Source organism: Bufo gargarizans, unplaced genomic scaffold (genome assembly GCF_014858855.1).
Source record: "Bufo gargarizans isolate SCDJY-AF-19 unplaced genomic scaffold, ASM1485885v1 original_scaffold_2115_pilon, whole genome shotgun sequence".
In the NCBI taxonomy this organism is placed as follows: Eukaryota; Metazoa; Chordata; class Amphibia; order Anura; family Bufonidae; genus Bufo; species Bufo gargarizans.
This window is the reverse complement of record NW_025334649.1, coordinates 12,695-34,111: the sequence shown is the minus strand read 5'-3', so window position 1 is coordinate 34,111 and position 21,417 is coordinate 12,695. Positions and strand designations below refer to the sequence as shown.

At 48.3% G+C, this 21,417-nt stretch overlaps 1 protein-coding gene across 7 annotated transcripts in view; it reads left to right on the top strand.

The window, feature by feature from the left end:
- The window catches only part of ARHGEF1 (Rho guanine nucleotide exchange factor 1), a 71,084-nt gene that overhangs the window by 40,554 nt on the left and 9,113 nt on the right, over window positions 1–21,417 (top strand). For 3 of the 7 annotated variants that reach the window (XM_044274892.1, XM_044274895.1, XM_044274899.1), the window contains 19 exons: window positions 2,857–2,892; window positions 3,627–3,791; window positions 3,925–4,030; window positions 4,769–4,780; window positions 6,594–6,770; window positions 7,614–7,792; window positions 8,531–8,674; window positions 8,754–8,836; window positions 10,356–10,481; window positions 10,930–11,044; window positions 11,365–11,465; window positions 12,382–12,459; window positions 13,505–13,580; window positions 14,986–15,153; window positions 15,822–15,909; window positions 16,814–16,921; window positions 17,457–17,518; window positions 18,300–18,437; window positions 21,047–21,241. In XM_044274892.1, coding sequence (XP_044130827.1) covers window positions 2,857–2,892; window positions 3,627–3,791; window positions 3,925–4,030; window positions 4,769–4,780; window positions 6,594–6,770; window positions 7,614–7,792; window positions 8,531–8,674; window positions 8,754–8,836; window positions 10,356–10,481; window positions 10,930–11,044; window positions 11,365–11,465; window positions 12,382–12,459; window positions 13,505–13,580; window positions 14,986–15,153; window positions 15,822–15,909; window positions 16,814–16,921; window positions 17,457–17,518; window positions 18,300–18,437; window positions 21,047–21,241 — 2,157 coding nt within the window. The remainder of the gene's footprint in view (window positions 1–2,856; window positions 2,893–3,626; window positions 3,792–3,924; window positions 4,031–4,768; window positions 4,781–6,593; window positions 6,771–7,613; window positions 7,793–8,530; window positions 8,675–8,753; window positions 8,837–10,355; window positions 10,482–10,929; window positions 11,045–11,364; window positions 11,466–12,381; window positions 12,460–13,504; window positions 13,581–14,985; window positions 15,154–15,821; window positions 15,910–16,813; window positions 16,922–17,456; window positions 17,519–18,299; window positions 18,438–21,046; window positions 21,242–21,417) is intronic. The other 4 variants (XM_044274893.1, XM_044274896.1, XM_044274897.1 and 1 more) reach the window with 4 other exon arrangements.

Below are 21,417 nucleotides of genomic sequence, written 5' to 3'. Positions count from 1 at the left end.
AAGGGAAGCCACATTGGGATTGTCCAAGATGCCCTTTAAATAAGGTGTTCTGGCTGTTCTGTGCTGGGCCTGCATGCCGATCCCGGGTTATCCCCTCCCCCGCTTCCCTGCCGCTCCTCTGTGCTGCCTCCATCCCCCCCTGTACTGATCCTGAGTTACATCCTGTATTATACCCCAGAGCTGCACTCACTATTCTGCTGGTGTAGTGACTGTGTACATACATTACTTATCCTGTACTGATCCTGAGTTACATCCTGTATTATACTCCAGAGCTGCACTCACTATTCTGCTGGTGCAGTCACTGTGTACATACATTACTTATCCTGTACTGATCCTGAGTTACATCCTGTATTATACTCCAGAGCTGCACTCACTATTCTGCTGGTGCAGTCACTGTGTACATACATTACTTATCCTGTACTGATCCTGAGTTACATCCTGTATTATACTCCAGAGCTGCACTCACTATTCTGCTGGTGCAGTCACTGTGTACATACATTACTTATCCTGTACTGATCCTGAGTTACATCCTGTATTATACTCCAGAGCTGCACTCACTATTCTGCTGGTGCAGTCACTGTGTACATACATTACTTATCCTGTACTGATCCTGAGTTACATCCTGTATTATACTCCAGAGCTGCACTCACTATTCTGCTGGTGCAGTCACTGTGTACATACATTACTTATCCTGTACTGATCCTGAGTTACATCCTGTGTTATACTCCAGAGCTGCACTCACTATTCTGCTGGTGCAGTCACTGTGTACATACATTACTTATCCTGTACTGATCCTGAGTTACATCCTGTATTATACTCCAGAGCTGCACTCACTATTCTGCAGGTGCACTCACTGTGTACATACATTACCTATTACATTACTGGAGTATATTACAGGATGTAACTCAGGATCAGTACAGGATAAGTAATGTATGTACACAGTGACTGCACCAGCAGAATAGTGAGTGCAGCTCTGGAGTATAATACAGGATGTAACTCAGGATCAGTACAGGATAAGTAATGTATGTACACAGTGACTGCACCAGCAGAATAGTGAGTGCAGCTCTGGAGTATAATACAGGATGTAACTCAGGATCAGTACAGGATAAGTAATGTATGTACACAGTGACTGCACCAGCAGAATAGTGAGTGCAGCTCTAGAGTATAATACAGGATGTAACTCAGGATCAGTACAGGATAAGTAATGTATGTACACAGTGACTGCACCAGCAGAATAGTGAGTGCAGCTCTGGAGTATAATACAGGATGTAACTCAGGATCAGTACAGGATAAGTAATGTCTGTACACAGTGACTGCACCAGCAGAATAGTGAGTGCAGCTCTGGAGTATAATACAGGATGTAACTCAGGATCAGTACAGGATAAGTAATGTATGTACACAGTGACTGCACCAGCAGAATAGTGAGTGCAGCTCTGGAGTATAATACAGGATGTAACTCAGGATCAGTACAGGATAAGTAATGTATGTACACAGTGACCAGACCAGCAGTATAGTGAGTGCAGCTCTGGAGTATAATACAGGATGTAACTCAGGATCAGTACAGGATAAGTAATGTCTGTACACAGTGACTGCACCAGCAGAATAGCGAGTGCAGCTCTGGAGTATAATACAGGATGTAACTCAGGATCAGTACAGGATAAGTAATGTATGTACACAGTGACTGCACCAGCAGAATAGTGAGTGCAGCTCTGGAGCATAATACAGGATGTAATTCAGGGTCAGTACAGGATAAGTAATGTATGTACACAGTGACTGCACCAGCAGTCAGGTGAGTGCAGCTCTGGAGTATAATACAGGATTAGTACATAAGTAACTCAGTGACTCCTGGGCACCTTTTGAGACTATAATGTTATTATTTAATTCTACATATTTGGGATAAAATCATGTTTTAATAGGTGTCCAGGAGGGGCGCTGCAGGGGTAAAGTGCGGCTTCTGTCTGATATTGCAGCTCAACCCCATTTCAGTGAATGTGACTGCAATACCAAGCACGGCCTGTTTTAACGGCTATCCCCTCCCCCGCTTCCCTGCGGCTCCTCTGTGCTGCTTCCATCCCCCTCGCTCTCCTCTCTAGGATTCTGTGGCGCTCGTGCATGGTGGCGTTCATGATCAGAAAATCACCAGTAACATTATGTTTTCAGTTGCTATCTGGTTCTGGTAAAGCTGGGTGACACCCAACATGGCCGCTGGTGCAGTCACCTGGTGACATGAGTAATATTGAGGTGATGTATACCTCTGACAACCCTGCTGGGGCAGCCGCAGTGGTTGTCACCCAGTTAGACTGAACACAGGAGATGACGCTCAGGGTGGGGTTCACTGGTGATTTTTTTGGTCTTCATGGTGGACGCGTCCTCCCTCCGGACATGTCTGATTTACAAGATACTCGTATTCCCCATAAAATAACAGGAGCCTCATCGCTTACAATTCTGCATTTTCAAATTCCTCTGTTACTCTTCCTGGAAATGTGTTTAATAAATTGATCACTGGGTGTGTCCCTACACAGTCAGCACCGATTGCCGAAGGTGTAAGCGCACCCTATTGACAGTGGTAACACCCACTTGCCAAGTTACACATCTGTTTCTAGGAGGAACAACAGAGGAATGACAGACTGCGGCGTTCCGGTGTTGTTTTACTGCAGCAGACATGTCAGGAGAGGTGACGGCTTCTCTGTCTGGGGTGCACAGTGAAGGAGGCAGGGTGCTCCTCGGCTGTGCACACCGACGGCTCCACCGCATTGCTGTTGGCGCGGGGTGGTGGGTGGTGCTCTCTCATCCCGGCTCATCTTCATGGCTTGTTTTTTGTTTTTCTCCTCTCTGCTCCTCCTGTGTTTTTCACAGATGTTGAGACCAGACCGACAAAGGTTGAGGCTGAAGGTACCATTCCTCCTGCTCCTTCTTTTCCTCATCTTCATTCTCCTCTCCCACCTCCTGCTCCTCATCTTCATCATCCTCCTCCACCTCCTGCTCCTCATCTTCATCATCCTCCTCCTCTCACCATGTTTCTAGCTTCACTCAACCAGACGCATGATGGAATGTACCAAACTTCACCACAGGGGGAAGGGGTGGGGGGAGTTGTTTTGCAGCATGGGGGCCACTTCTGACTAATGCACTTAACCTGTTGATGACTGGACGAGTTTTGAATACCGCTCTATGTGTAAAGCCTCAGTCCTAGAAACCAGCAGATTGTCCCGGTCAAACCAAGTACACCAAGAGCTTAAAACCGTGGTTGTATTTCGGGGGGCAAATAGACCGGTGTTCGATTGTGCAGTGTGTTGACTTCACGTCTTGCAGAGCACGCCCCTCATGAGTCCATCAGAGCACGCCCCGACAGTCTGGAAACCTTTACCCCGCTCTTGAGGAAATTTAGCTCCCTTTGGCAAGAGCAATGTGGGATGCATGACTTCTGTCCAACTAGATCATGAATACTGGTTGATGGGACTGTGGCTTTCAAGAGTCCCCCACCCCCGGAGCGGGCAGAGACCCCCTTTATTATCTTACCTACTAACAATATTTGATTTCTCTTTGGTCACGAGGACGGGGGATAATGTTTGGATTTTTTTTAGTGTACGAGTATATTTTGTCTGACGCCCCTTGTTCTGCTCCCTCAGCTGATAAGCCGGCCATTCCCGAGAGGAAGCTCAGTCATGGGCAGAGGAACTTTGACCGAAGCGACAGCAACACAGTGAAGCCCAAGACCACCATCGACAGTCCTGACCCGGGAGTCTCTGTGACTATACACCCACCACCCAGCGAGCCCAGCGACAGTGACACAGGTCAGTCACATCAGGCTGCAGGACTCTTGCCCTACCTGCTGACGCTCTCCTGGGTGGATCTCGCAGTGTATGGTTGGGGTTGTCCCTCTACTTACAATATTGCACATATCTTGCGTGTTTCTTCCCCTTCCAGTGTCTGATGGGACATCTTCTCTTGATTTCACTGACGTGTCCAAAGGTTCTCCGACCACAGAGTTCTACCCGACAGAACAACAGGAAGACTTTGCCGAAAACGACAGGTAAGATGCCGCAGGTAGTCCAATGCCTAAAGAGATTATTCCAGCGTAGCCGCAACCCCATGTCTCCCAGTTCCTGCTGCCTTGTTATGTACGCATTCCCTGCCTCCTGATGGTTTCCTCAACTTTGCATTTACTATCCAAGTCAATGGATGGATGATTCTGCTTTTACCTCGTCTGTCTGCTTTGGAAGAAATGTCACCTCTCACGGGCTTTGTGTACGTGGGCTCCATGAAGTTTACTCCACCCGAACATCGTGGACGGCTCAGGCAGCTCCAGATCTTCCACTTGTCCATGAAAGGAGTCTGTGCTGGGAGCTTCGGCTCCGGCAATTCGTTACATGAAGAAAGCCGAAAATCCAGCTACCACCGCGCTGCAACTCAGCCACCTGTGGTCCGAGTCCTCCAGCCGCTGGATGCTGTTCAGTTAATGCGTCCGTCCTGTTTGCTCTGCAGTCCACGTGACGCGTCCGTCCTGTTTGCTCTGCAGTCCACGTGACGCGTCCACAGTCCACGCCTTCCCCCTTTGCCTGGTCTCGGACCAGACTTGTCATCTGTATTGGGCGTAGATCTGTCTAGTCTGCTGTGTCCGTCATGCTTCAGGTCCTGTGTTGTCGCGGCTCAGGTCACGTGAAGGCCGTGGTCCTGTTCATGGATGTGGCGCCCTCGTCTGCTGAGCTTCCAGTGCATGTCGTAGGGCGTTTGCATGGAATGATTTAACCCTTACCTGCTCTGTTCACAGACGGAAGAAAAGGTCAGTGCATGTTTGTGAGCTGGTACCCAGGAGATTTGCTAGCGGCTTGTTATAGAGCCTGGCTAAGTATTACACCCTGCGCCCACTTTCCCCCTCTCCTCCCTTTGTTGATCTGCAGACCCCGCTGCCTTTACTGCTGCCCCCGAACAGCTGCCCAGGCCTGTGAGGACAAAATAGGTCCTACGTTATTTACCAACCCGTCTTGTCACAAGGAACTTCTTCAGGGTTCATTAAAAGGTTTTCCACAATCGCCTATAAATGTTTGATCTCTGGGACCCCCACCGATCACTAGAGCGGGGGTCCGGCCCCCCTCATCACTGTACGACCATAATCAGGAGAAGTTTGAATGCAGTGGTGGTCGAGCGTGCACGCTATGGGACTGGCAGAGATAGTTGGGCGCTGTGGTTTAGTTAGGAAGAACGGGGGCTTGGGACCACTGTTCTCATGTTCATGGGGGCCCCAGTGACTGACAATTATCACCTCTTTTCTAGATCGCTTATGGAACACCCCTTTAAGAGCTCTAGTCTGTTCAGACTGCTAGGTCAGTGAGGGATGGTGAATCTTGAAGGAAACCCATGATCATAGCAGGCATAGCAGCCACCAAAAGTTAACGCCCCATCGCCCTGCAGGCGTTCATCAGACTAAGGGCTCGGGCAGACGCTCCCGTTTTTTAGGTGCGTATCTGATCCACTTTTTTGCAGATCAGATGCGACCGTTCATTTCAGTGGGGCCACATGGGGCACCTGTGTGCCCTCCATATCCATAAGTCCGTTCCGCAGGCCCACAAAAAAATAGAACATGTCCTATTCTTGTTTATTTTGAGGACAAGCATTGGACATTTCTGCAGGAGAAGTAAAAATATGGAGGCATGCTCTTGGCTGGTTTCCGTGTTTTGCAGATCCACGATTTGCAGACCGCAAAAATGGATATGGTCGTGTGCAGGAGCCCTCAACTGCAGGAACATAAATGGAGAGCAATCAGAGGTCAGAGCAACCTGGCAGAGGACCAGAAAATCCTCTGGAGGTCCCAGGTTCTGATACCACAATGTCCGCAGATAGTACCAATGGACACCCCCTTCTGAAGCAGCGGAGTGCCTTAGGCTAGCCGTACACCTCAGCCTGGGGTGTCGGAGGAAAGAAGGGTTGGGCATATTGGATTTCAGCAGGCGACCGTATGTAATGGGACGAAGAGCTGTCAGCCAAATGGGTCTTCAGTCACTGGCTGTCGGGGGTCTGGTCGGATTTAGAGCTCAATCCTTGTCTTTCATGGGCAGAAGCTATTCTAGTCAACTTGTGCTGCTCTGAATGTCATAGGCCGTTTTGTGGTGGGATGATGGACAACATATAAGACAGGTTCAGCCTAAAATCAGGGGATATCCTATTGGGGTCAATACCAGTCTATTTGCTTTTACATGGTCTTTAGGTTATGCATGAGATGACCGTATCTAAGGCGCTTTCTCCAGTGCACTGTGGACATTTAGACTGATGGTCTATGGATGCTGCCAAACCCTCGCTTCTGTTTCTTCACCCCTTGCCCTGGTCTGCTCTTCCCCCTCATACTCTGCACACTTGTTATGTGGCGTCACCCCCTCACAACCCAACTCCCTTCCCCAGCCTCAGACTGCTTGACCTCCCCCTTGCTCCCGTTCTTCTTCTTCTTCTTCCATTTCTTTGCTCCCCTCATGTCCTTCGTTCATCTCCTGACCAAATCTGTCTGCTCCTCCATTGCATGTCTGCTGCCACCACACCCCATCTGCTCCTCATTGCTCGGTGATGTGCGGGATCCCACCGATTCTTTGGCTTCCATCGGACAGGCATTCTAGTAAGCTGGGGCGCTCAGAGAGCTTACGAGTGTACGAGCGCAAGCGTTCACAGCGAGGTTCAGCCAAAGGAAAGCAGACGCGCTCTCGCAGCGATGTGGATCTGGAGGCTGCCGCCCGAGCCAACGACATGCAGGCCTCGTCAAGCAAGTCAAAATCTGGCAGCCTCACGTACGTTGGGAGTATTATCTCGTTCCGGATAATCTTTTTTTTAAATTGTGTTTTGACATTTTGTATTTACTGCAATGTAATTTTCTCTCTTTCAAAAAGTTGCATGACAAGACTTTACGTGATGATGGATGGCAGCTCAGGGGTTCTGCCCGTTCCTCCGTCCTTTGGCATCAGGTGCCACCATACAGTCGAGACCCAATCTGTTTAGAGTGTTGTCATGCAAACTAAATGCACCGCGCCTCTTCCATTCCCTGTTGCCCTCCTCCAGATTTTCCTCGGCTGAAGAGCCTCCAGTGCTCTGGTCATCACCATGATGACGTCTTAGTTCTTTTGGCTTTGGTGGATGACGTGTTCTCTTGGATGGAGTCTCAGGTTTCCTAGTTATATCTGTCGCTTGGTGGCACCCAATATGGTAGCTGTTGTCAGGCTTAGTGAGTCTTTCTAGCTATGCAGACATTCGAGGGTGAAGGGCGTTCTGTAATACTACATGATCAACTGCTATGTTATAGTTGGCGGCCACTGAGGTACTTGCGGTACTTGAAATGGTGGCCATATTGGTTGTCACCCAACTTCCCAAAAACCAAGATACTAAGAAATAAGTGGAATGGAAGAGGACGGCTTCAGGGCTGAGTGAGATTTCTGTCCAATTTTTTGAAGAATGTGGAGGTACATAAAAACTATATAGTCAGTCTACAGACAGTGGCCATGCTGTGCCTCACAGTTTGTGTAGAGCACCTCCAAACTGAACCGGTTCTTTGAATGTCTACGTCCACGTGGGGTCGTAGTTCCTCAAGTTATGTCAGCTCTGACTAAGCCTATGGTTTGTGGCCTCTTTTCTTATAGCCCGGAGCCTGGAGGGAGCGTAGAAGGTCAGCAGTCCTTTCTGCTTCCCCAGTCTGAGGAGACTGAGCCGCGCGTTTTGGAGGCCGAGAACGACCCCCCAAATTGGAGAGATCTCGTCCCCCCTGAAACACTCCTCAGGCTGAAGAAAAGTGAAATCAAGCGGCAAGAGGTCATCAATGGTATGAATGGCTCTGGGTCTAGTGACACATAGAGAAACCCATGGGGTCACCCCGGGCCCAGCTAGGTCTGTGTCCAAGGCCCTTCATATTTGTAATAAATACTTGAACACAGTTTTTGGTTTCTCTGGGCATCACGTGGCATTAAAGGTTCTTCTAAGATCAGTGTGAGTAGGCCCTTAATGTGTGTTCACTGGGAGTCCTAACTCAGGGGCCCTTACTGATCAGCATAATGAAGGGGCTCCAGCTGTAGTACAGATTCCCGTGTCCAATATCGAGCTGCAGTATCAGACACGGCCACTAGTGTACTGATCTCACGATACTTAAATAAAGGGGTCATAACTCCCCAATAAGTCCCAATCATTCTGCCATTCCTCTGATCACACATTGATGGTCCATAATGTGAAATCCAGAAAACCCCTTTAAAAAAGACAAACCTGGGCCTTGACCACCAAGGGCATATTATTGATTTCATAGAGGGATGGGGGTTCCTCCCTGTTTGACATGGATGGACACCATGGACCACCAGGTTTCCCCTGCAGCGCAGCTCCCCCAACTCGGATGAGACAACCCCCTTAATAACTTGTCTTCAGTCTGGATGTAACTAGGTGGATCCCATTTCTTCAGGAGGTCAGGGTGGATTCCTTTGGGTTGTCCTTGTAGGCATTCTAATGGAGAACTGTTGAGTGTTGAAGGGACAAAGTATACTGGCAACTAATTGTAACCAATCCTCTGCCCTAGAACTGCTGTTCACTGAGCACGCTCACGTGCGGATGCTCCGCGTGTTACATGACATCTTCTACATTCCCATGAAGAACGTCTGGGTCCCCACCGTGGAGGTGGAGAACATATTTCCAAGTCTTGATGACCTGATTGAGGCGCATGGTGAGTTAGTTCTGGTCAGGAGAGGTCTCATCGGGCTCCTCGCCACTCCCGTCTTATGACTTCTTCTCTCACTTTGCAGCTTTGCTGTTGGACAACTTGAAGAAGCTGCGCCAGGAAAATAACTCCATCATCCAGGAGATCGGGAGCACGCTGCTGCATCGGGTGAGTGGGGTCTTCCAGAAGCAGATCAGGGCGAGGATCTGGAAATACCTCATATCTGTCCAGTCTAGAGACAGCGCCACTCTACTATGTGGGCCTTGTCTGTTACTGCAGTTACTTATCCATTCTAGAGAATCCAGCTGAGCTGCAATACCAGAGACCGCCAATGGGAAAACCTGAGTGCAGCTCTGGAGTATAATACAGGATGTAACTCAGGATCAGTACAGAATAAGTAATGTATGTACACAGTGACTGCACCAGCAGAATAGTGAGTGCAGCTCTGGAGTATAATACAGGATGTAACTCAGGATCAGTACAGGATAAGTAATGTATGTACACAGTGACTGCACCAGCAGAATAGTGAGTGCAGCTCTGGAGTATAATACAGGATGTAACTTAGGATCAGTACAGGATAAGTAATGTATGTACACAGTGACTGCACCAGCAGAATAGTGAGTGCAGCTCTGGAGTATAATACAGGATGTTACTCAGGATCAGTACAGGATAAGTAATGTATGTACACAGTGACTGCACCAGCAGAATAGTGAGTGCAGCTCTGGAGTATAATACAGGATGTAACTTAGGATCAGTACAGGATAAGTAATGTATGTACACAGTGACTGCACCAGCAGAATAGTGAGTGCCGCTCTGGAGTATAATACAGGATGTAACTCAGGGTCAGTACAGGATAAGTAATGTATGTACACAGTGACTGCACCAGCAGAATAGTGAGTGCAGCTCTGGAGTATAATACAGGATGTAACTCAGGATCAGTACAGGATAAGTAATGTATGTACACAGTGACTGCACCAGCAGAATAGTGAGTGCAGCTCTGGAGTATAATACAGGATGTTACTCAGGATCAGTACAGGATAAGTAATGTATGTACACAGTGACTGCACCAGCAGAATAGTGAGTGCAGCTCTGGAGTATAATACAGGATGTAACTCAGGATCAGTACAGGATAAGTAATGTATGTACACAGTGACTGCACCAGCAGAATAGTGAGTGCAGCTCTGGAGTATAATACAGGATGTTACTCAGGATCAGTACAGGATAAGTAATGTATGTACACAGTGACTCCACCAGCAGAATAGTGAGTGCAGCTCTGGAGTATAATACAGGATGTAACTCAGGATCAGTACAGGATAAGTAATGTATGTACACAGTGACTGCACCAGCAGAATAGTGAGTGCAGCTCTGGAGTATCCAGTTATTTATTACTACGTAGATTATATTCATAGTGATATGGTGTCGTACACTTTGGTATAGACTGTAGTAATAATGAGGAGGTTTTGCTTCTGGATTCTTGTTGCTTCCACCTTGTGTTGGTGACTTCTCTGCTTTCAGTAATTTCCCTCTGGGGAGCGTCCTCTCGGGCGTTCGTTGACGCAGTCATTAATGTCTGGGGAGGATTTCCAGGCAACCCTGTTCTTCCGGCCTCCTGCTCGGCAGTATATGAAGGGAAGCAGGCGGTGGGTGCTGGGCCTCGAGCACTGACGCCTCTCACTGTCTCCTCTAGTTTGATGGTACTGAAGGACTCTGGTTTCAGAAGATCTCCTCAAGGTTTTGCAGTCGCCAACCATTCGCTCTGGAACAACTAAAGCAGAAGCAGAAGAAAGATCCTCGATTCACACAGTTCATTCAGGTAACTAGTGGTTCTCCATCAGCCCCTTGGGATAGCGATATCCCACCAACGCCCTGTCAGTGGGGGTCCAACCATTGAGACCCTCCAATGTGCTGTGCTCGCATGCTTAGCTCGTTATAATTGACGGCCCACCATGTGTCCACCGGCACCAGCGGAGCTTCCAGGGGACCTCCCTGGTGGAGAGTTGTATTCTGATCCCCCCCCCCCGTCTTCTGTCCTGATCTTATGTGAATTCAGGACTAGACTGGACCAGAAGCAGCGCCGCTCTGTGGCTTGTGTCTGCTATTGCAGCTCACTTTCATTGCCATGACTTTCGGCTGACCTGCAATACCAGACACCGCCCACAGAAAGAGTGGCGCTGGTTTTTGTGGACGAAGGGTTTTTCCGACATTTTAGAAGTTTTTGTTTCTTCTGACTAAACCTTGCCATCTCTACCCCCCCATCCCAGGAAGCCGAGAGCAACCCACAATGTCGGCGTCTACAGCTGAAGGACATTATTCCATTTGAGATGCAGAGACTGACCAAATACCCGCTCCTGCTGCAGAACATCGCTAACCTGACCGGTGAGGATGCCTGGGGCGCCATGGGGCATCACTGTCTGACGATTATAATAGTCTGACATTTATGGTGTAAAATAATACTGATCCCCCGGCACCTGCGTCCTGGCGGCGGCGCATTGGAAAGTGCGCAGCGGAGGATCGGCACTGCATTGTTTTATACTGTGCGGAACCTTTTTAAAATAAACGTACAGATGTGTAGCCTCTGATTGGCCGCGTCTGTATCGCCGCCGTTGCTTAGCGTTGTGTGGGTAGATCTGCGGAGCTTCTGCTGATGGCGATTTCTTGCATTTCTCCTCCACTGACCTGATGTCGTCTAATAACAGAGGAAGAAGAGGAGAAGCAGAAGGTACAGAAAGCGGCTGAATGTTGCCGGCAAATCCTGAACCACGTCAACACCGAAGTGAGAGAGATGGAGAACAAAATGGTAAGAGGACCAGAGGTGGCGGTCGTCTACTTTACAAGCCTTCAGTCTCACCAGGTCCTGTGGATGACGGTATATATCGGCCACGGTCGCAGAGGACGGTATATATTGGCCACAGTCGCAGAGGACGGTATATATTGGCCGCAGTCGCAGAGGACGGTATATATTGGCCGCAGTCGCAGAGGACGGTATATATTGGCCGCAGTCGCAGAGGACGGTATATATTGGCCGCAGTCGCAGAGGACGGTATATATTGGCCGCAGTCGCAGAGGACGGTATATATCGGCCGCAGTCGCAGAGGACGGTATATATCGGCCACAGTCGCAGAGGACGGTATATATATCGGCCGCAGTCGCAGAGGACGGTATATATATCGGCCGCAGTCGCAGAGGACGGTATATATATCGGCCGCGGTCGCAGAGGGCGGTATATATATCGGTCGCAGAGGGCGGTATATATATCGGTCGCAGAGGGCGGTATATATATCGGCCGCGGTCGCAGAGGGCGGTATATATATCGGCCGCGGTCGCAGAGGGCGGTATATATATCGGCCGCGGTCGCAGAGGGCGGTATATATATCGGCCGCGGTCGCAGAGGGCGGTATATATATCGGCCGCGGTCGCAGAGGGCGGTATATATATCGGCCGCGGTCGCAGAGGGCGGTATATATATCGGCCGCGGTCGCAGAGGGCGGTATATATATCGGCCGCGGTCGCAGAGGGCGGTATATATATCGGCCGCGGTCGCAGAGGGCGGTATATATATCGGCCGCGGTCGCAGAGGGCGGTATATATATCGGCCGCGGTCGCAGAGGGCGGTATATATATCGGCCGCGGTCGCAGAGGGCGGTATATATATCGGCCATATTTGGTCACATGTCTGCGGAGGCGTTTTAATTCGCTGTTTTCCATCTTTGCAGAAACTGATTGATTACCAAAGACGCCTCGATATGTCAAACCTGAAGCAGAGCAACGACCCGCTGTTCAGCGAGTTCAAGGTAACGTCTCATTGAATTCCTGGGGTTCCCAGGGGAGTCTGGGGACCCATCTCCATCTCCTCTCCCCTTCCCGCCCTGCGCTGTATTGTATTGTATGGTGCTGGCGGCTGGGCCATACATTCACAGCGCAGGGATGCTTCATCAGCAGTAATATACAGCCTGCCGGGCCGGGATTCGAGCTGGCTCTGTTCCTGACCATTTAACCCTTTCAGATGCTGCAGTGAATAGCAGTCTTAGCAGTTACAGGGGGGCTCCCCCGCTCCCCCTGTCGCCTCATCTGCTCCCCATCTCAAGGTAGCAACACGTTTCAGCAACCAGCAGCCTAACGAAGCCCAAGAGAGCTGCCATATTTGAGCTCCTGTTAGGCCCTGCCAGAGGCAGAATAAACTGTAGTAGCACCATCTGATTGTGTGGCCAACTCCTCATTCATTAAAGTTTAAAAAATAAAAAAAAAATAAAAAATAAACCAAACCCCTTTTCCTGTAAAAAATTCCTCTTCACGGCCATATTCTAAAGTACCATGACTCTGTGTCCCTGGACCTTTAAAAATACATTTGATATGTCATGATGACAGAGGTTTTGATCGGCGGAGTTCCAGGCGCTGAGACCAGCTCATAGACCTTCTATTGAACCCGTCCTCACTTATACCATGCTTTTTAAACCCCCCCCCCCCCATCCCAAATAGTATAAATTAAAGTCATATATTAAAATGCTGCCATTAAAATACAAGTCTTCGTGCAGAAAAACAGCCCTCGTCCTCCATGTTATGGGTCTTGCTGGAGTTCAATACAATGGAATATTGCTAACCGCCCAAAATTGCATTGGTGGGTGGTCATCTTAAACGAGGTGGTCGTAGTGCATAACGTAAGGTGGGGATGAAAATCTGTCACAGGAAATCTGCCCTGCATAAGATGGTGGTCTTCTGGGGAGGTTTTGCTGCATCTGAGGGGTGGATGGAAGGTCCCTCTCTCTCTAAGTTTTTTCCTTCTTGTATCTGTCGTCATCCCAGTTTATCTGTAAGGAATTTCGATTTTATGTTTTCCAGAACATCGACATCACAAAGAAGAACCTGATCTATGAAGGAACGCTGACGTGGAGAGTCAGTAAAGACAAATCTGTCGGTAAGCGTCGTGCATTTCCTTTGGGCTCTGATTTCCTTTTCTCCTCAGACGTTCTTGTCCTTCTCTTGGACGACATCTATTGGGCTCTTATTTCTCCCTTTTCTTTCTCTTCTCAGATGTTCATGTCCTTCTCCTGGATGACATCTATTGGGCTCTTATTTTTTCCTTTTCTTTCTCTTCTCCTCAGACGTTCTTGTCCTTCACTTTAGTGACATCTATCGGGCTCTTATTTCTCCCTTTTTCTTTCTCTTCTCCTCAGACGTTCTTGTCCTTCACTTTAGTGACATCTATTGGGCTCTTATTTCTCCCTTTTCTTTCTCTTCTCCTCAGACGTTCATGTCCTTCTCTTGGACGACATCTATCGGGCTCTTATTTTTCCCTTTTTCTTTCTCTTCTCCTCAGACGTTCATGTCCTTCTCTTTAGTGACATTTATCGGGCTCTTATTTCTCCCTTTTTCTTTCTCTTCTCCTCGGACGTTCTTGTCCTTCTCTTTAGTGACATTTATCGGGCTCTTATTTCTCCCTTTTTCTTTCTCTTCTCCTCAGATGTTCTCGTCCTTCTCCTGGATGACATCTATCGGGCTCTTATTTCTCCCTTTTCTTTCTCTTCTCCTCAGACGTTCATGTCCTTCTCTTTAGTGACATTTATCGGGCTCTTATTTCTCCCTTTTTCTTTCTCTTCTCCTCGGACGTTCTTGTCCTTCTCTTTAGTGACATTTATCGGGCTCTTATTTCTCCCTTTTTCTTTCTCTTCTCCTCAGATGTTCTCGTCCTTCTCCTGGATGACATCTATCGGGCTCTTATTTCTCCCTTTTCTTTCTCTTCTCCTCAGACGTTCATGTCCTTCTCTTTAGTGACATTTATCGGGCTCTTATTTCTCCCTTTTTCTTTCTCTTCTCCTCGGACGTTCTTGTCCTTCTCTTTAGTGACATTTATCGGGCTCTTATTTCTCCCTTTTTCTTTCTCTTCTCCTCGGACGTTCTTGTCCTTCTCTTTAGTGACATCTATCGGGCTCTTATTTCTCCCTTTTCTTTCTCTTCTCCTCAGACGTTCATGTCCTTCTCTTTAGTGACATTTATCGGGCTCTTATTTCTCCCTTTTTCTTTCTCTTCTCCTCGGACGTTCTTGTCCTTCTCTTTAGTGACATTTATCGGGCTCTTATTTCTCCCTTTTCTTTCTCTTCTCCTCGGACATTCTTGTCCTTCTCCTGGATGACATCTATCGGGCTCTTATTTTTCCCTTTTTCTTTCTCTTCTCCTCGGACGTTCTTGTCCTTCTCTTTAGTGACATCTATCGGGCTCTTATTTCTCCCTTTTTCTTTCTCTTCTCCTCGGACGTTCTTGTCCTTCTCTTTAGTGACATCTATCGGGCTCTTATTTCTCCCTTTTCTTTCTCTTCTCCTCAGACGTTCATGTCCTTCTCTTGGACGACATCTTGATGCTGCTTCAAAAACAAGATGAGCGCTTAGTGTTGAAGTGCCAAAGTCGGACGATCACCCCAGCCCCGGATGGAAAACTCATGCTGAGTCCAATCATCAAGCTGAACACAGCGATGGCCCGTGAGGTGGCTACTGGTCAGTACCCCGACGTTACCTGCCAGGGGAGTATCCGCCCCATGAGTCACTTTCTAGAAACTGTAAAGTAAAGGCTGGGAAATCATCAACTCTCATTGCTCTACAGCAGCCGTCTCTCATATATTCTAGTGTCTTTACCAATATTGCTGTAATCCAGTCATCTGACCCCGTCTGCAGCAGTGCCTCCCAATCTCGGCCAGGTGCTGGAGTGGGAAAGCCAACGTCGGAATTCTGCTGCAGATTTATAGTTTGAATTTGCAGATCCGATCGCGGATTAACCCTATTCAATGGGGCTGATTTGTGTCCTCCACATATGAAGCAGGAAGAGTCGGCGGAGGAAAATCCACCATCTGAACATATCCTAACAACCTGTGCTAGAAGTCTATATTTTTTAATTTTTTGCATTTCTGTTGATGGTCCTGCAAAAAAAAAATGTATAACCTATAAGTTAAGACCACCACAATGCTGAGATCCTTAGTGCCAAACATGGCCTGGTCTTCAAGGGGGTAATTGATTCCATGAAAATAAACTGATCATAGGGTGACAAAAGTGATGAGCAGCAGGGCAGGAAGTGTTTAGCACCCCCACAGGGGAAGCTAAGCATTACACGGTGGCCACTGAAATCGCTGTCCTGGATTTGTCCTGATGTAACAGATCTTCTCTTGCAGATAACAAAGCCTTCTTTGTCCTATTCAAGTGGGAGGACAGAGCGCAGATCTACGAGCTGGTGGCGCCGACCACGTCTGAGAAGAAAGCGTAAGTGCAAAGGGAACAGCTGGCACATACATGAGCGGGCAGCCGGGTGTCGGGGACACCCGGGAGCGGGCAGCCGGGTGTCGGGGACACCCGGGAGCGGGGACACCCGGGAGCGGGCAGCCGGGTGTCGGGAACATCCCCACAGAGAAAGCAAAGTCAATATATCACAGTCCCTGTCTTCCTTAATGGGATTCTCTGGGAGTTGCATATTGATGACCTTTCCTCAGGGAGTCCAGGATAGTTCATCAATGAGATCGACAGGGGTCCGGCTCCCAGGAGCCCCACTGATCAGCTGTAGAACGAGTTTGCGATGCTCCCCGAGTGCTTGGGCATCTTCCTCTTGACATGTGACGTCACGTTCATTGGTCACATGGCCTACAGGAGCTCAGTCCCATTTACCTGAATGGACCTGGGCCTCAATACCAAGCACAGCCGCTGTACGATGGACGAGGCTGTGCTGCCAGGAGGCTGCAGTGTTCATGGGAGAGCCACCGCCTCTTCAAACAACTGATCGTGGGGATGTTGGGAGTCAGACCCCCGCCAATCCCTCCTGAGGATAGGTCATCAAAAACTAAAACCTAGAGAATCCCTTTGATGTTGTATACATGGTGCCCAAAGAGCACCTTGTATGTAGTTCAGGAAGCAGCCATGACACTTCCTGCCCCCGATCATGTGATCTCTAGGTAACCCATGGGTATCTGCAGGAGCTGGTGGATCTTAGTAGACCCAGATCAGCTATGTAGTGAGGCTCACCTCAAACCACATGTACTAAATAAAATTGTAAAGGTGTCTGCTCATGAAGGGGGAATGGTGCAGTCTTGAACTAGTTAATCATTCCAGTTTCCAGTGTAAATGACAGTTTCCTCTCTTTCTGATCTCGCTCCTTTCTTTTGTCGTCTTACAGATGGTTTTCCTTAATCAGTCAAAATACCGGTCGCCTGGAATCGTCGGCTTCCTCCAAACCAAGACCGTCATACAACAACCCAGCCATGCTTTCCCAGAGCCCGACCTAGTGAGTAGATGGCGCCGGTACAAACACTGTCCGCGGAGCGCTGTCCACCTGCATTCACCGTGCGGCTGCCCTTTTATGTAGCATGCTGTATATTGGATAGAGCCCTATGCAGTACCGTCTGTTGGCGTCCCACAAATGGCGTCATATAGTGCATAAATAACTAGACCATATGGGGCCTAATTACACAGGTCGTGCAGGACGGCGGCCAGAACCATGTGGAGTCTTCTAAATAACAATGTACCGCACTGGGAAGTAGTGCTGCCACATAATACTGCCATATGGTGCTGATCTAGTTCCAGCATACACTGGGCATGCCACATCTCCATACATAGTGATCACTGCTGCACGATTAGGAAGTGCAGGGGGTCATTGGGTGGCTGACGTGGCCTGTGTGAGCACCCACACCCCTATCTTCTCTCACCCGTTAGTGTTCTGGTGTCTGGGGTACGTGACCATTAACTGGAGTCACATCTTTCACTTTTGGGCTCATTTTTACTATTCCCACTTTTTTTATATATATTTTTTTTTGCTATAGTGACCAGTTGCTGGGAGGTTCAGAAAACGGAGGCTCCATGAAAGAGTCTGCAACGAAGGACGGTAAGTGCTCCTGACCCGGACAAGATGAGCACCTACAGCCCGACCTCTGGGACAAGGGGGAGATGTACTATACGGCCGCACTTATTATCGGACCCAATAGCCAAGGGGCGTGTCTTGGAGGAAAAGAGGCGGGGTTTATGAGAAAGGGCTGTCTTAAAGGGGTTTTTCTGGGATTTTGATACTGATGGCGTATCCTGAGGACAGGTCGTCGTGCTGGGGGTCTGACACCCAGGACCACCGTCGATCGGATGCTTGAGAAGGCACCTGCGCTCCTCTATCGTGCTGAGCCCCATAGAAGTGAATAGGGCCGAGCGCGATACCAAGCACGGCCACTATACAATGTGCGGCGCTGTGCATGGGAAGCACGGAGAAGGCCGCGACACTCACAGGAGCGCCGGTGCCTTCTCGAAGAGCTGATCGGCGGGGCTCCCGGGTGTCGGACCCCCCACTGATCAGATACTGATGACCTAACCTTCAGGATAGATCATCAGTAGAAAAATTCTGAAAAAAAAACTTAAAATTGCGTTAATGCATCAGAATTGTGACAAGTCATAGAAACATGGCTGAAGATGTCATCCAGTGAGAGGCGCTGTGACCCCGCTGCCCGTGTAACGGAGCGCGGCCTAGATGTTAGGCGGGATCACTCATCTCCCCAGGGTCCCTGCACTTGACCTGGGCCCCTTAACCCAGGGGCCCCCCTGCAGCTGCCTTCCTTCATGCTGTAAATGTTTCCTGACACCATCTCCAGCCTCCGCTCCTCAGTCTCCGCTTCTGTCAACAGAAAAGGAAGAATCTCTCGACGACGTGGGGCTCGGGAGCGAGGATAATCCTGGGGACCAATCAGCAGAACATCTCGCCTACAAGCTGAACCCGTACACGAGCGGAGGGGGAAATGTCGCCAGTGACGCGCTAGAAGAAGGTGAGGAGAGCAAGTAACGGTGATGTCTGTACACTGTGACTGCACCAGCAGAATAGTGAGCGCAGCTCTGGGGTATAATACAGGATGTAACTCAGGATCAGTACAGGATAAGTAATGTATGTACACAGTGACTGCACCAGCAGAATAGTGAGCGCAGCTCTGGAGTATAATACAGGATGTAACTCAGGATCAGTACAGGATAAGTAATGTATGTACACAGTGACTGCACCAGCAGAATAGTGAGTGCAGCTCTGGAGTATAATACAGGATGTAACTCAGGATCAGTACAGGATAAGTAATGTATGTACACAGTGACTGCACCAGCAGAATAGTGAGTGCAGCTCTGGAGTATAATACAGGATGTAACTCAGGATCAGTACAGGATAAGTAATGTATGTACACAGTGACTGCACCAGCAGAATAGTGAGTGCAGCTCTGGAGTATAATACAGGATGTAACTCAGGATCAGTACAGGATAAGTAATGTATGTACACAGTGACTGCACCAGCAGAATAGTGAGTGCAGCTCTGGAGTATAATACAGGATGTAACTCAGGATCAGTACAGGATAAGTAATGTATGTACACAGTGACTGCACCAGCAGAATAGTGAGTGCAGCTCTGGAGTATAATACAGGATGTAACTCAGGATCAGTACAGGATAAGTAATGTATGTACACAGTGACTGCACCAGCAGAATAGTGAGTGCAGCTCTGGAGTATAATACAGGATGTTACTCAGGATTAGTACAGAATAAGTAATGTATGTACACAGTGACTGCACCAGCAGAATAGTGAGCGCAGCTCTGGAGTATAATACAGGAGGTAACTCAGGATCAGTACAGGATAAGTAATGTATGTACACAGTGACTCTACGAGCAGAATAGTGAGTGCAGCTCTGGAGTATAATACAGGATGTAACTCAGGATCAGTACAGGATAAGTAATGTATGTACACAGTGACTGCACCAGCAGAATAGTGAGTGCAGCTCTGGAGTATAATACATGATGTTACTCAGGATTAGTACAGGATAAGTAATGTATGTACACAGTGACTGCACCAGCAGAATAGTGAGTGCTGCTCTGGAATATAATACAGGATGTAACTGAGGATCAGTACAGGATAAGTAATGTATGTACACAGTGACTGCACCAGCAGAATAGTGAGTGCTGCTCTGGAGTATAATACAGGATGTAACTCAGGATCAGTACAGGATAAGTAATGTATGTACACAGTGACTGCACCAGCAGAATAGTGAGTGCAGCTCTGGAGTATAATACAGGATGTTACTCAGGGTCAGTACAGGATAAGTAATGTATGTACACAGGGACTCCACCAGCAGAATAGTGAGTGCAGCTCTGGAGTATAATACAGGATGTAACTCAGGATCAGTACAGGATAAGTAATGTATGCACACAGTGACTGCACCAGCAGAATAGTGAGTGCAGCTCTGGGGTATAATACAGGATGTAACTCAGGATCAGTACAGGATAAGTAATGTATGTACACAGTGACTGCACCAGCAGAATAGTGAGTGCAGCTCTGGAGTATAATACAGGATGTTACTCAGGATCAGTACAGGATAAGTAATGTATGTACACAGTGACTGCACCAGCAGAATAGTGAGTGCAGCTCTGGAGTATAATACAGGATGTAACTCAGGATCAGTACAGGATAAGTAATGTATGTACACAGTGACTGCACCAGCAGAATAGTGAGTGCAGCTCTGGAATATAATACAGGATGTAACTCAGGATCAGTACAAGATAAGTAATGTATGTGCACAGTGACTGCACCAGCAGAATAGTGAGTGCAGCTCTGGAGTATAATACAGGATGTAACTCGGGATCAGTGCAGGATAAGTAATGTATGTACACAGTGACTGCACCAGCAGAATAGTGAGTGCAGCTCTGGAGTATAATACAGGATGTAACTCGGGATCAGTACAGGATAAGTAATGTATGTACACAGTGACTGCACCAGCAGAATAGTGAGTGCAGCTCTGGAGTATAATACAGGATGTAACTCAGGATCAGTACAGGATAAGTAATGTATGTACACAGTGACTCCACCAGCAGAATAGTGAGTGCAGCTCTGGAGTATAATACAGGATGTAACTCAGGATCAGTACAGGATAAGTAATGTATGTACACAGTGACTGCACCAGCAGAATAGTGAGTGCAGCTCTGGAGTATAATACAGGATGTAACTCAGGATCAGTACAGAATAAGTAATGTATGTACACAGTGACTGCACCAGCAGAATGGTGAGTGCAGCTCTGGAGTATAATACAGGATGTGACTCAGGATCAGTACAGGATAAGTAATGTATGTACACAGTGACTGTACCAGCAGAATAGTGAGTGCAGCTCTGGAGTATAATACAGGATGTAACTCAGGATCAGTACAGGATAAGTAATGTATGTACACAGTGACTGCACCAGCAGAATGGTGAGTGCAGCTCTGGAGTATAATACAGGATGTAACTCCGGATCAGTACAGGATAAGTAATGTATGTACACAGTGACTGCACCAGCAGAATAGTGAGTGCTGCTCTGGAGTATAATACAGAGTGGCTTGGCTTGTGATATACTTCCTCTTCTCTTTCGTCAGTCTCTGTCTTGAAGAGGTTACTTGTGCGTAATATCCGGCTAAGTCTGGACGTGGAGTCTCTTGCAAACCTTGACAGCTGGTCTGAAAACTCCCAGGATGAGTCTGGAGGTCCCCAACCTGCCCCAGAAGAGAAGAACACAAATGGTCAGGAAGAAGATGCTGCGGCGGAGTCTGACAGGGAGGCCAAAGAGCAGGGTAAAAATGGGGAGTCTGTATGTTGAGTCCAGGGAGGGCGACGTGGCCGAGGTGTCGCCCGTCTACATTGCAGTCACTTTGCCCTCGGTTCACATCTGGCTTCTGGGGTCAAAGTGCTTTGTAACCGGTTTAACCCTTTGTGTTGAACTGTATTGGTCATGTGTGTGGCCCCGGTC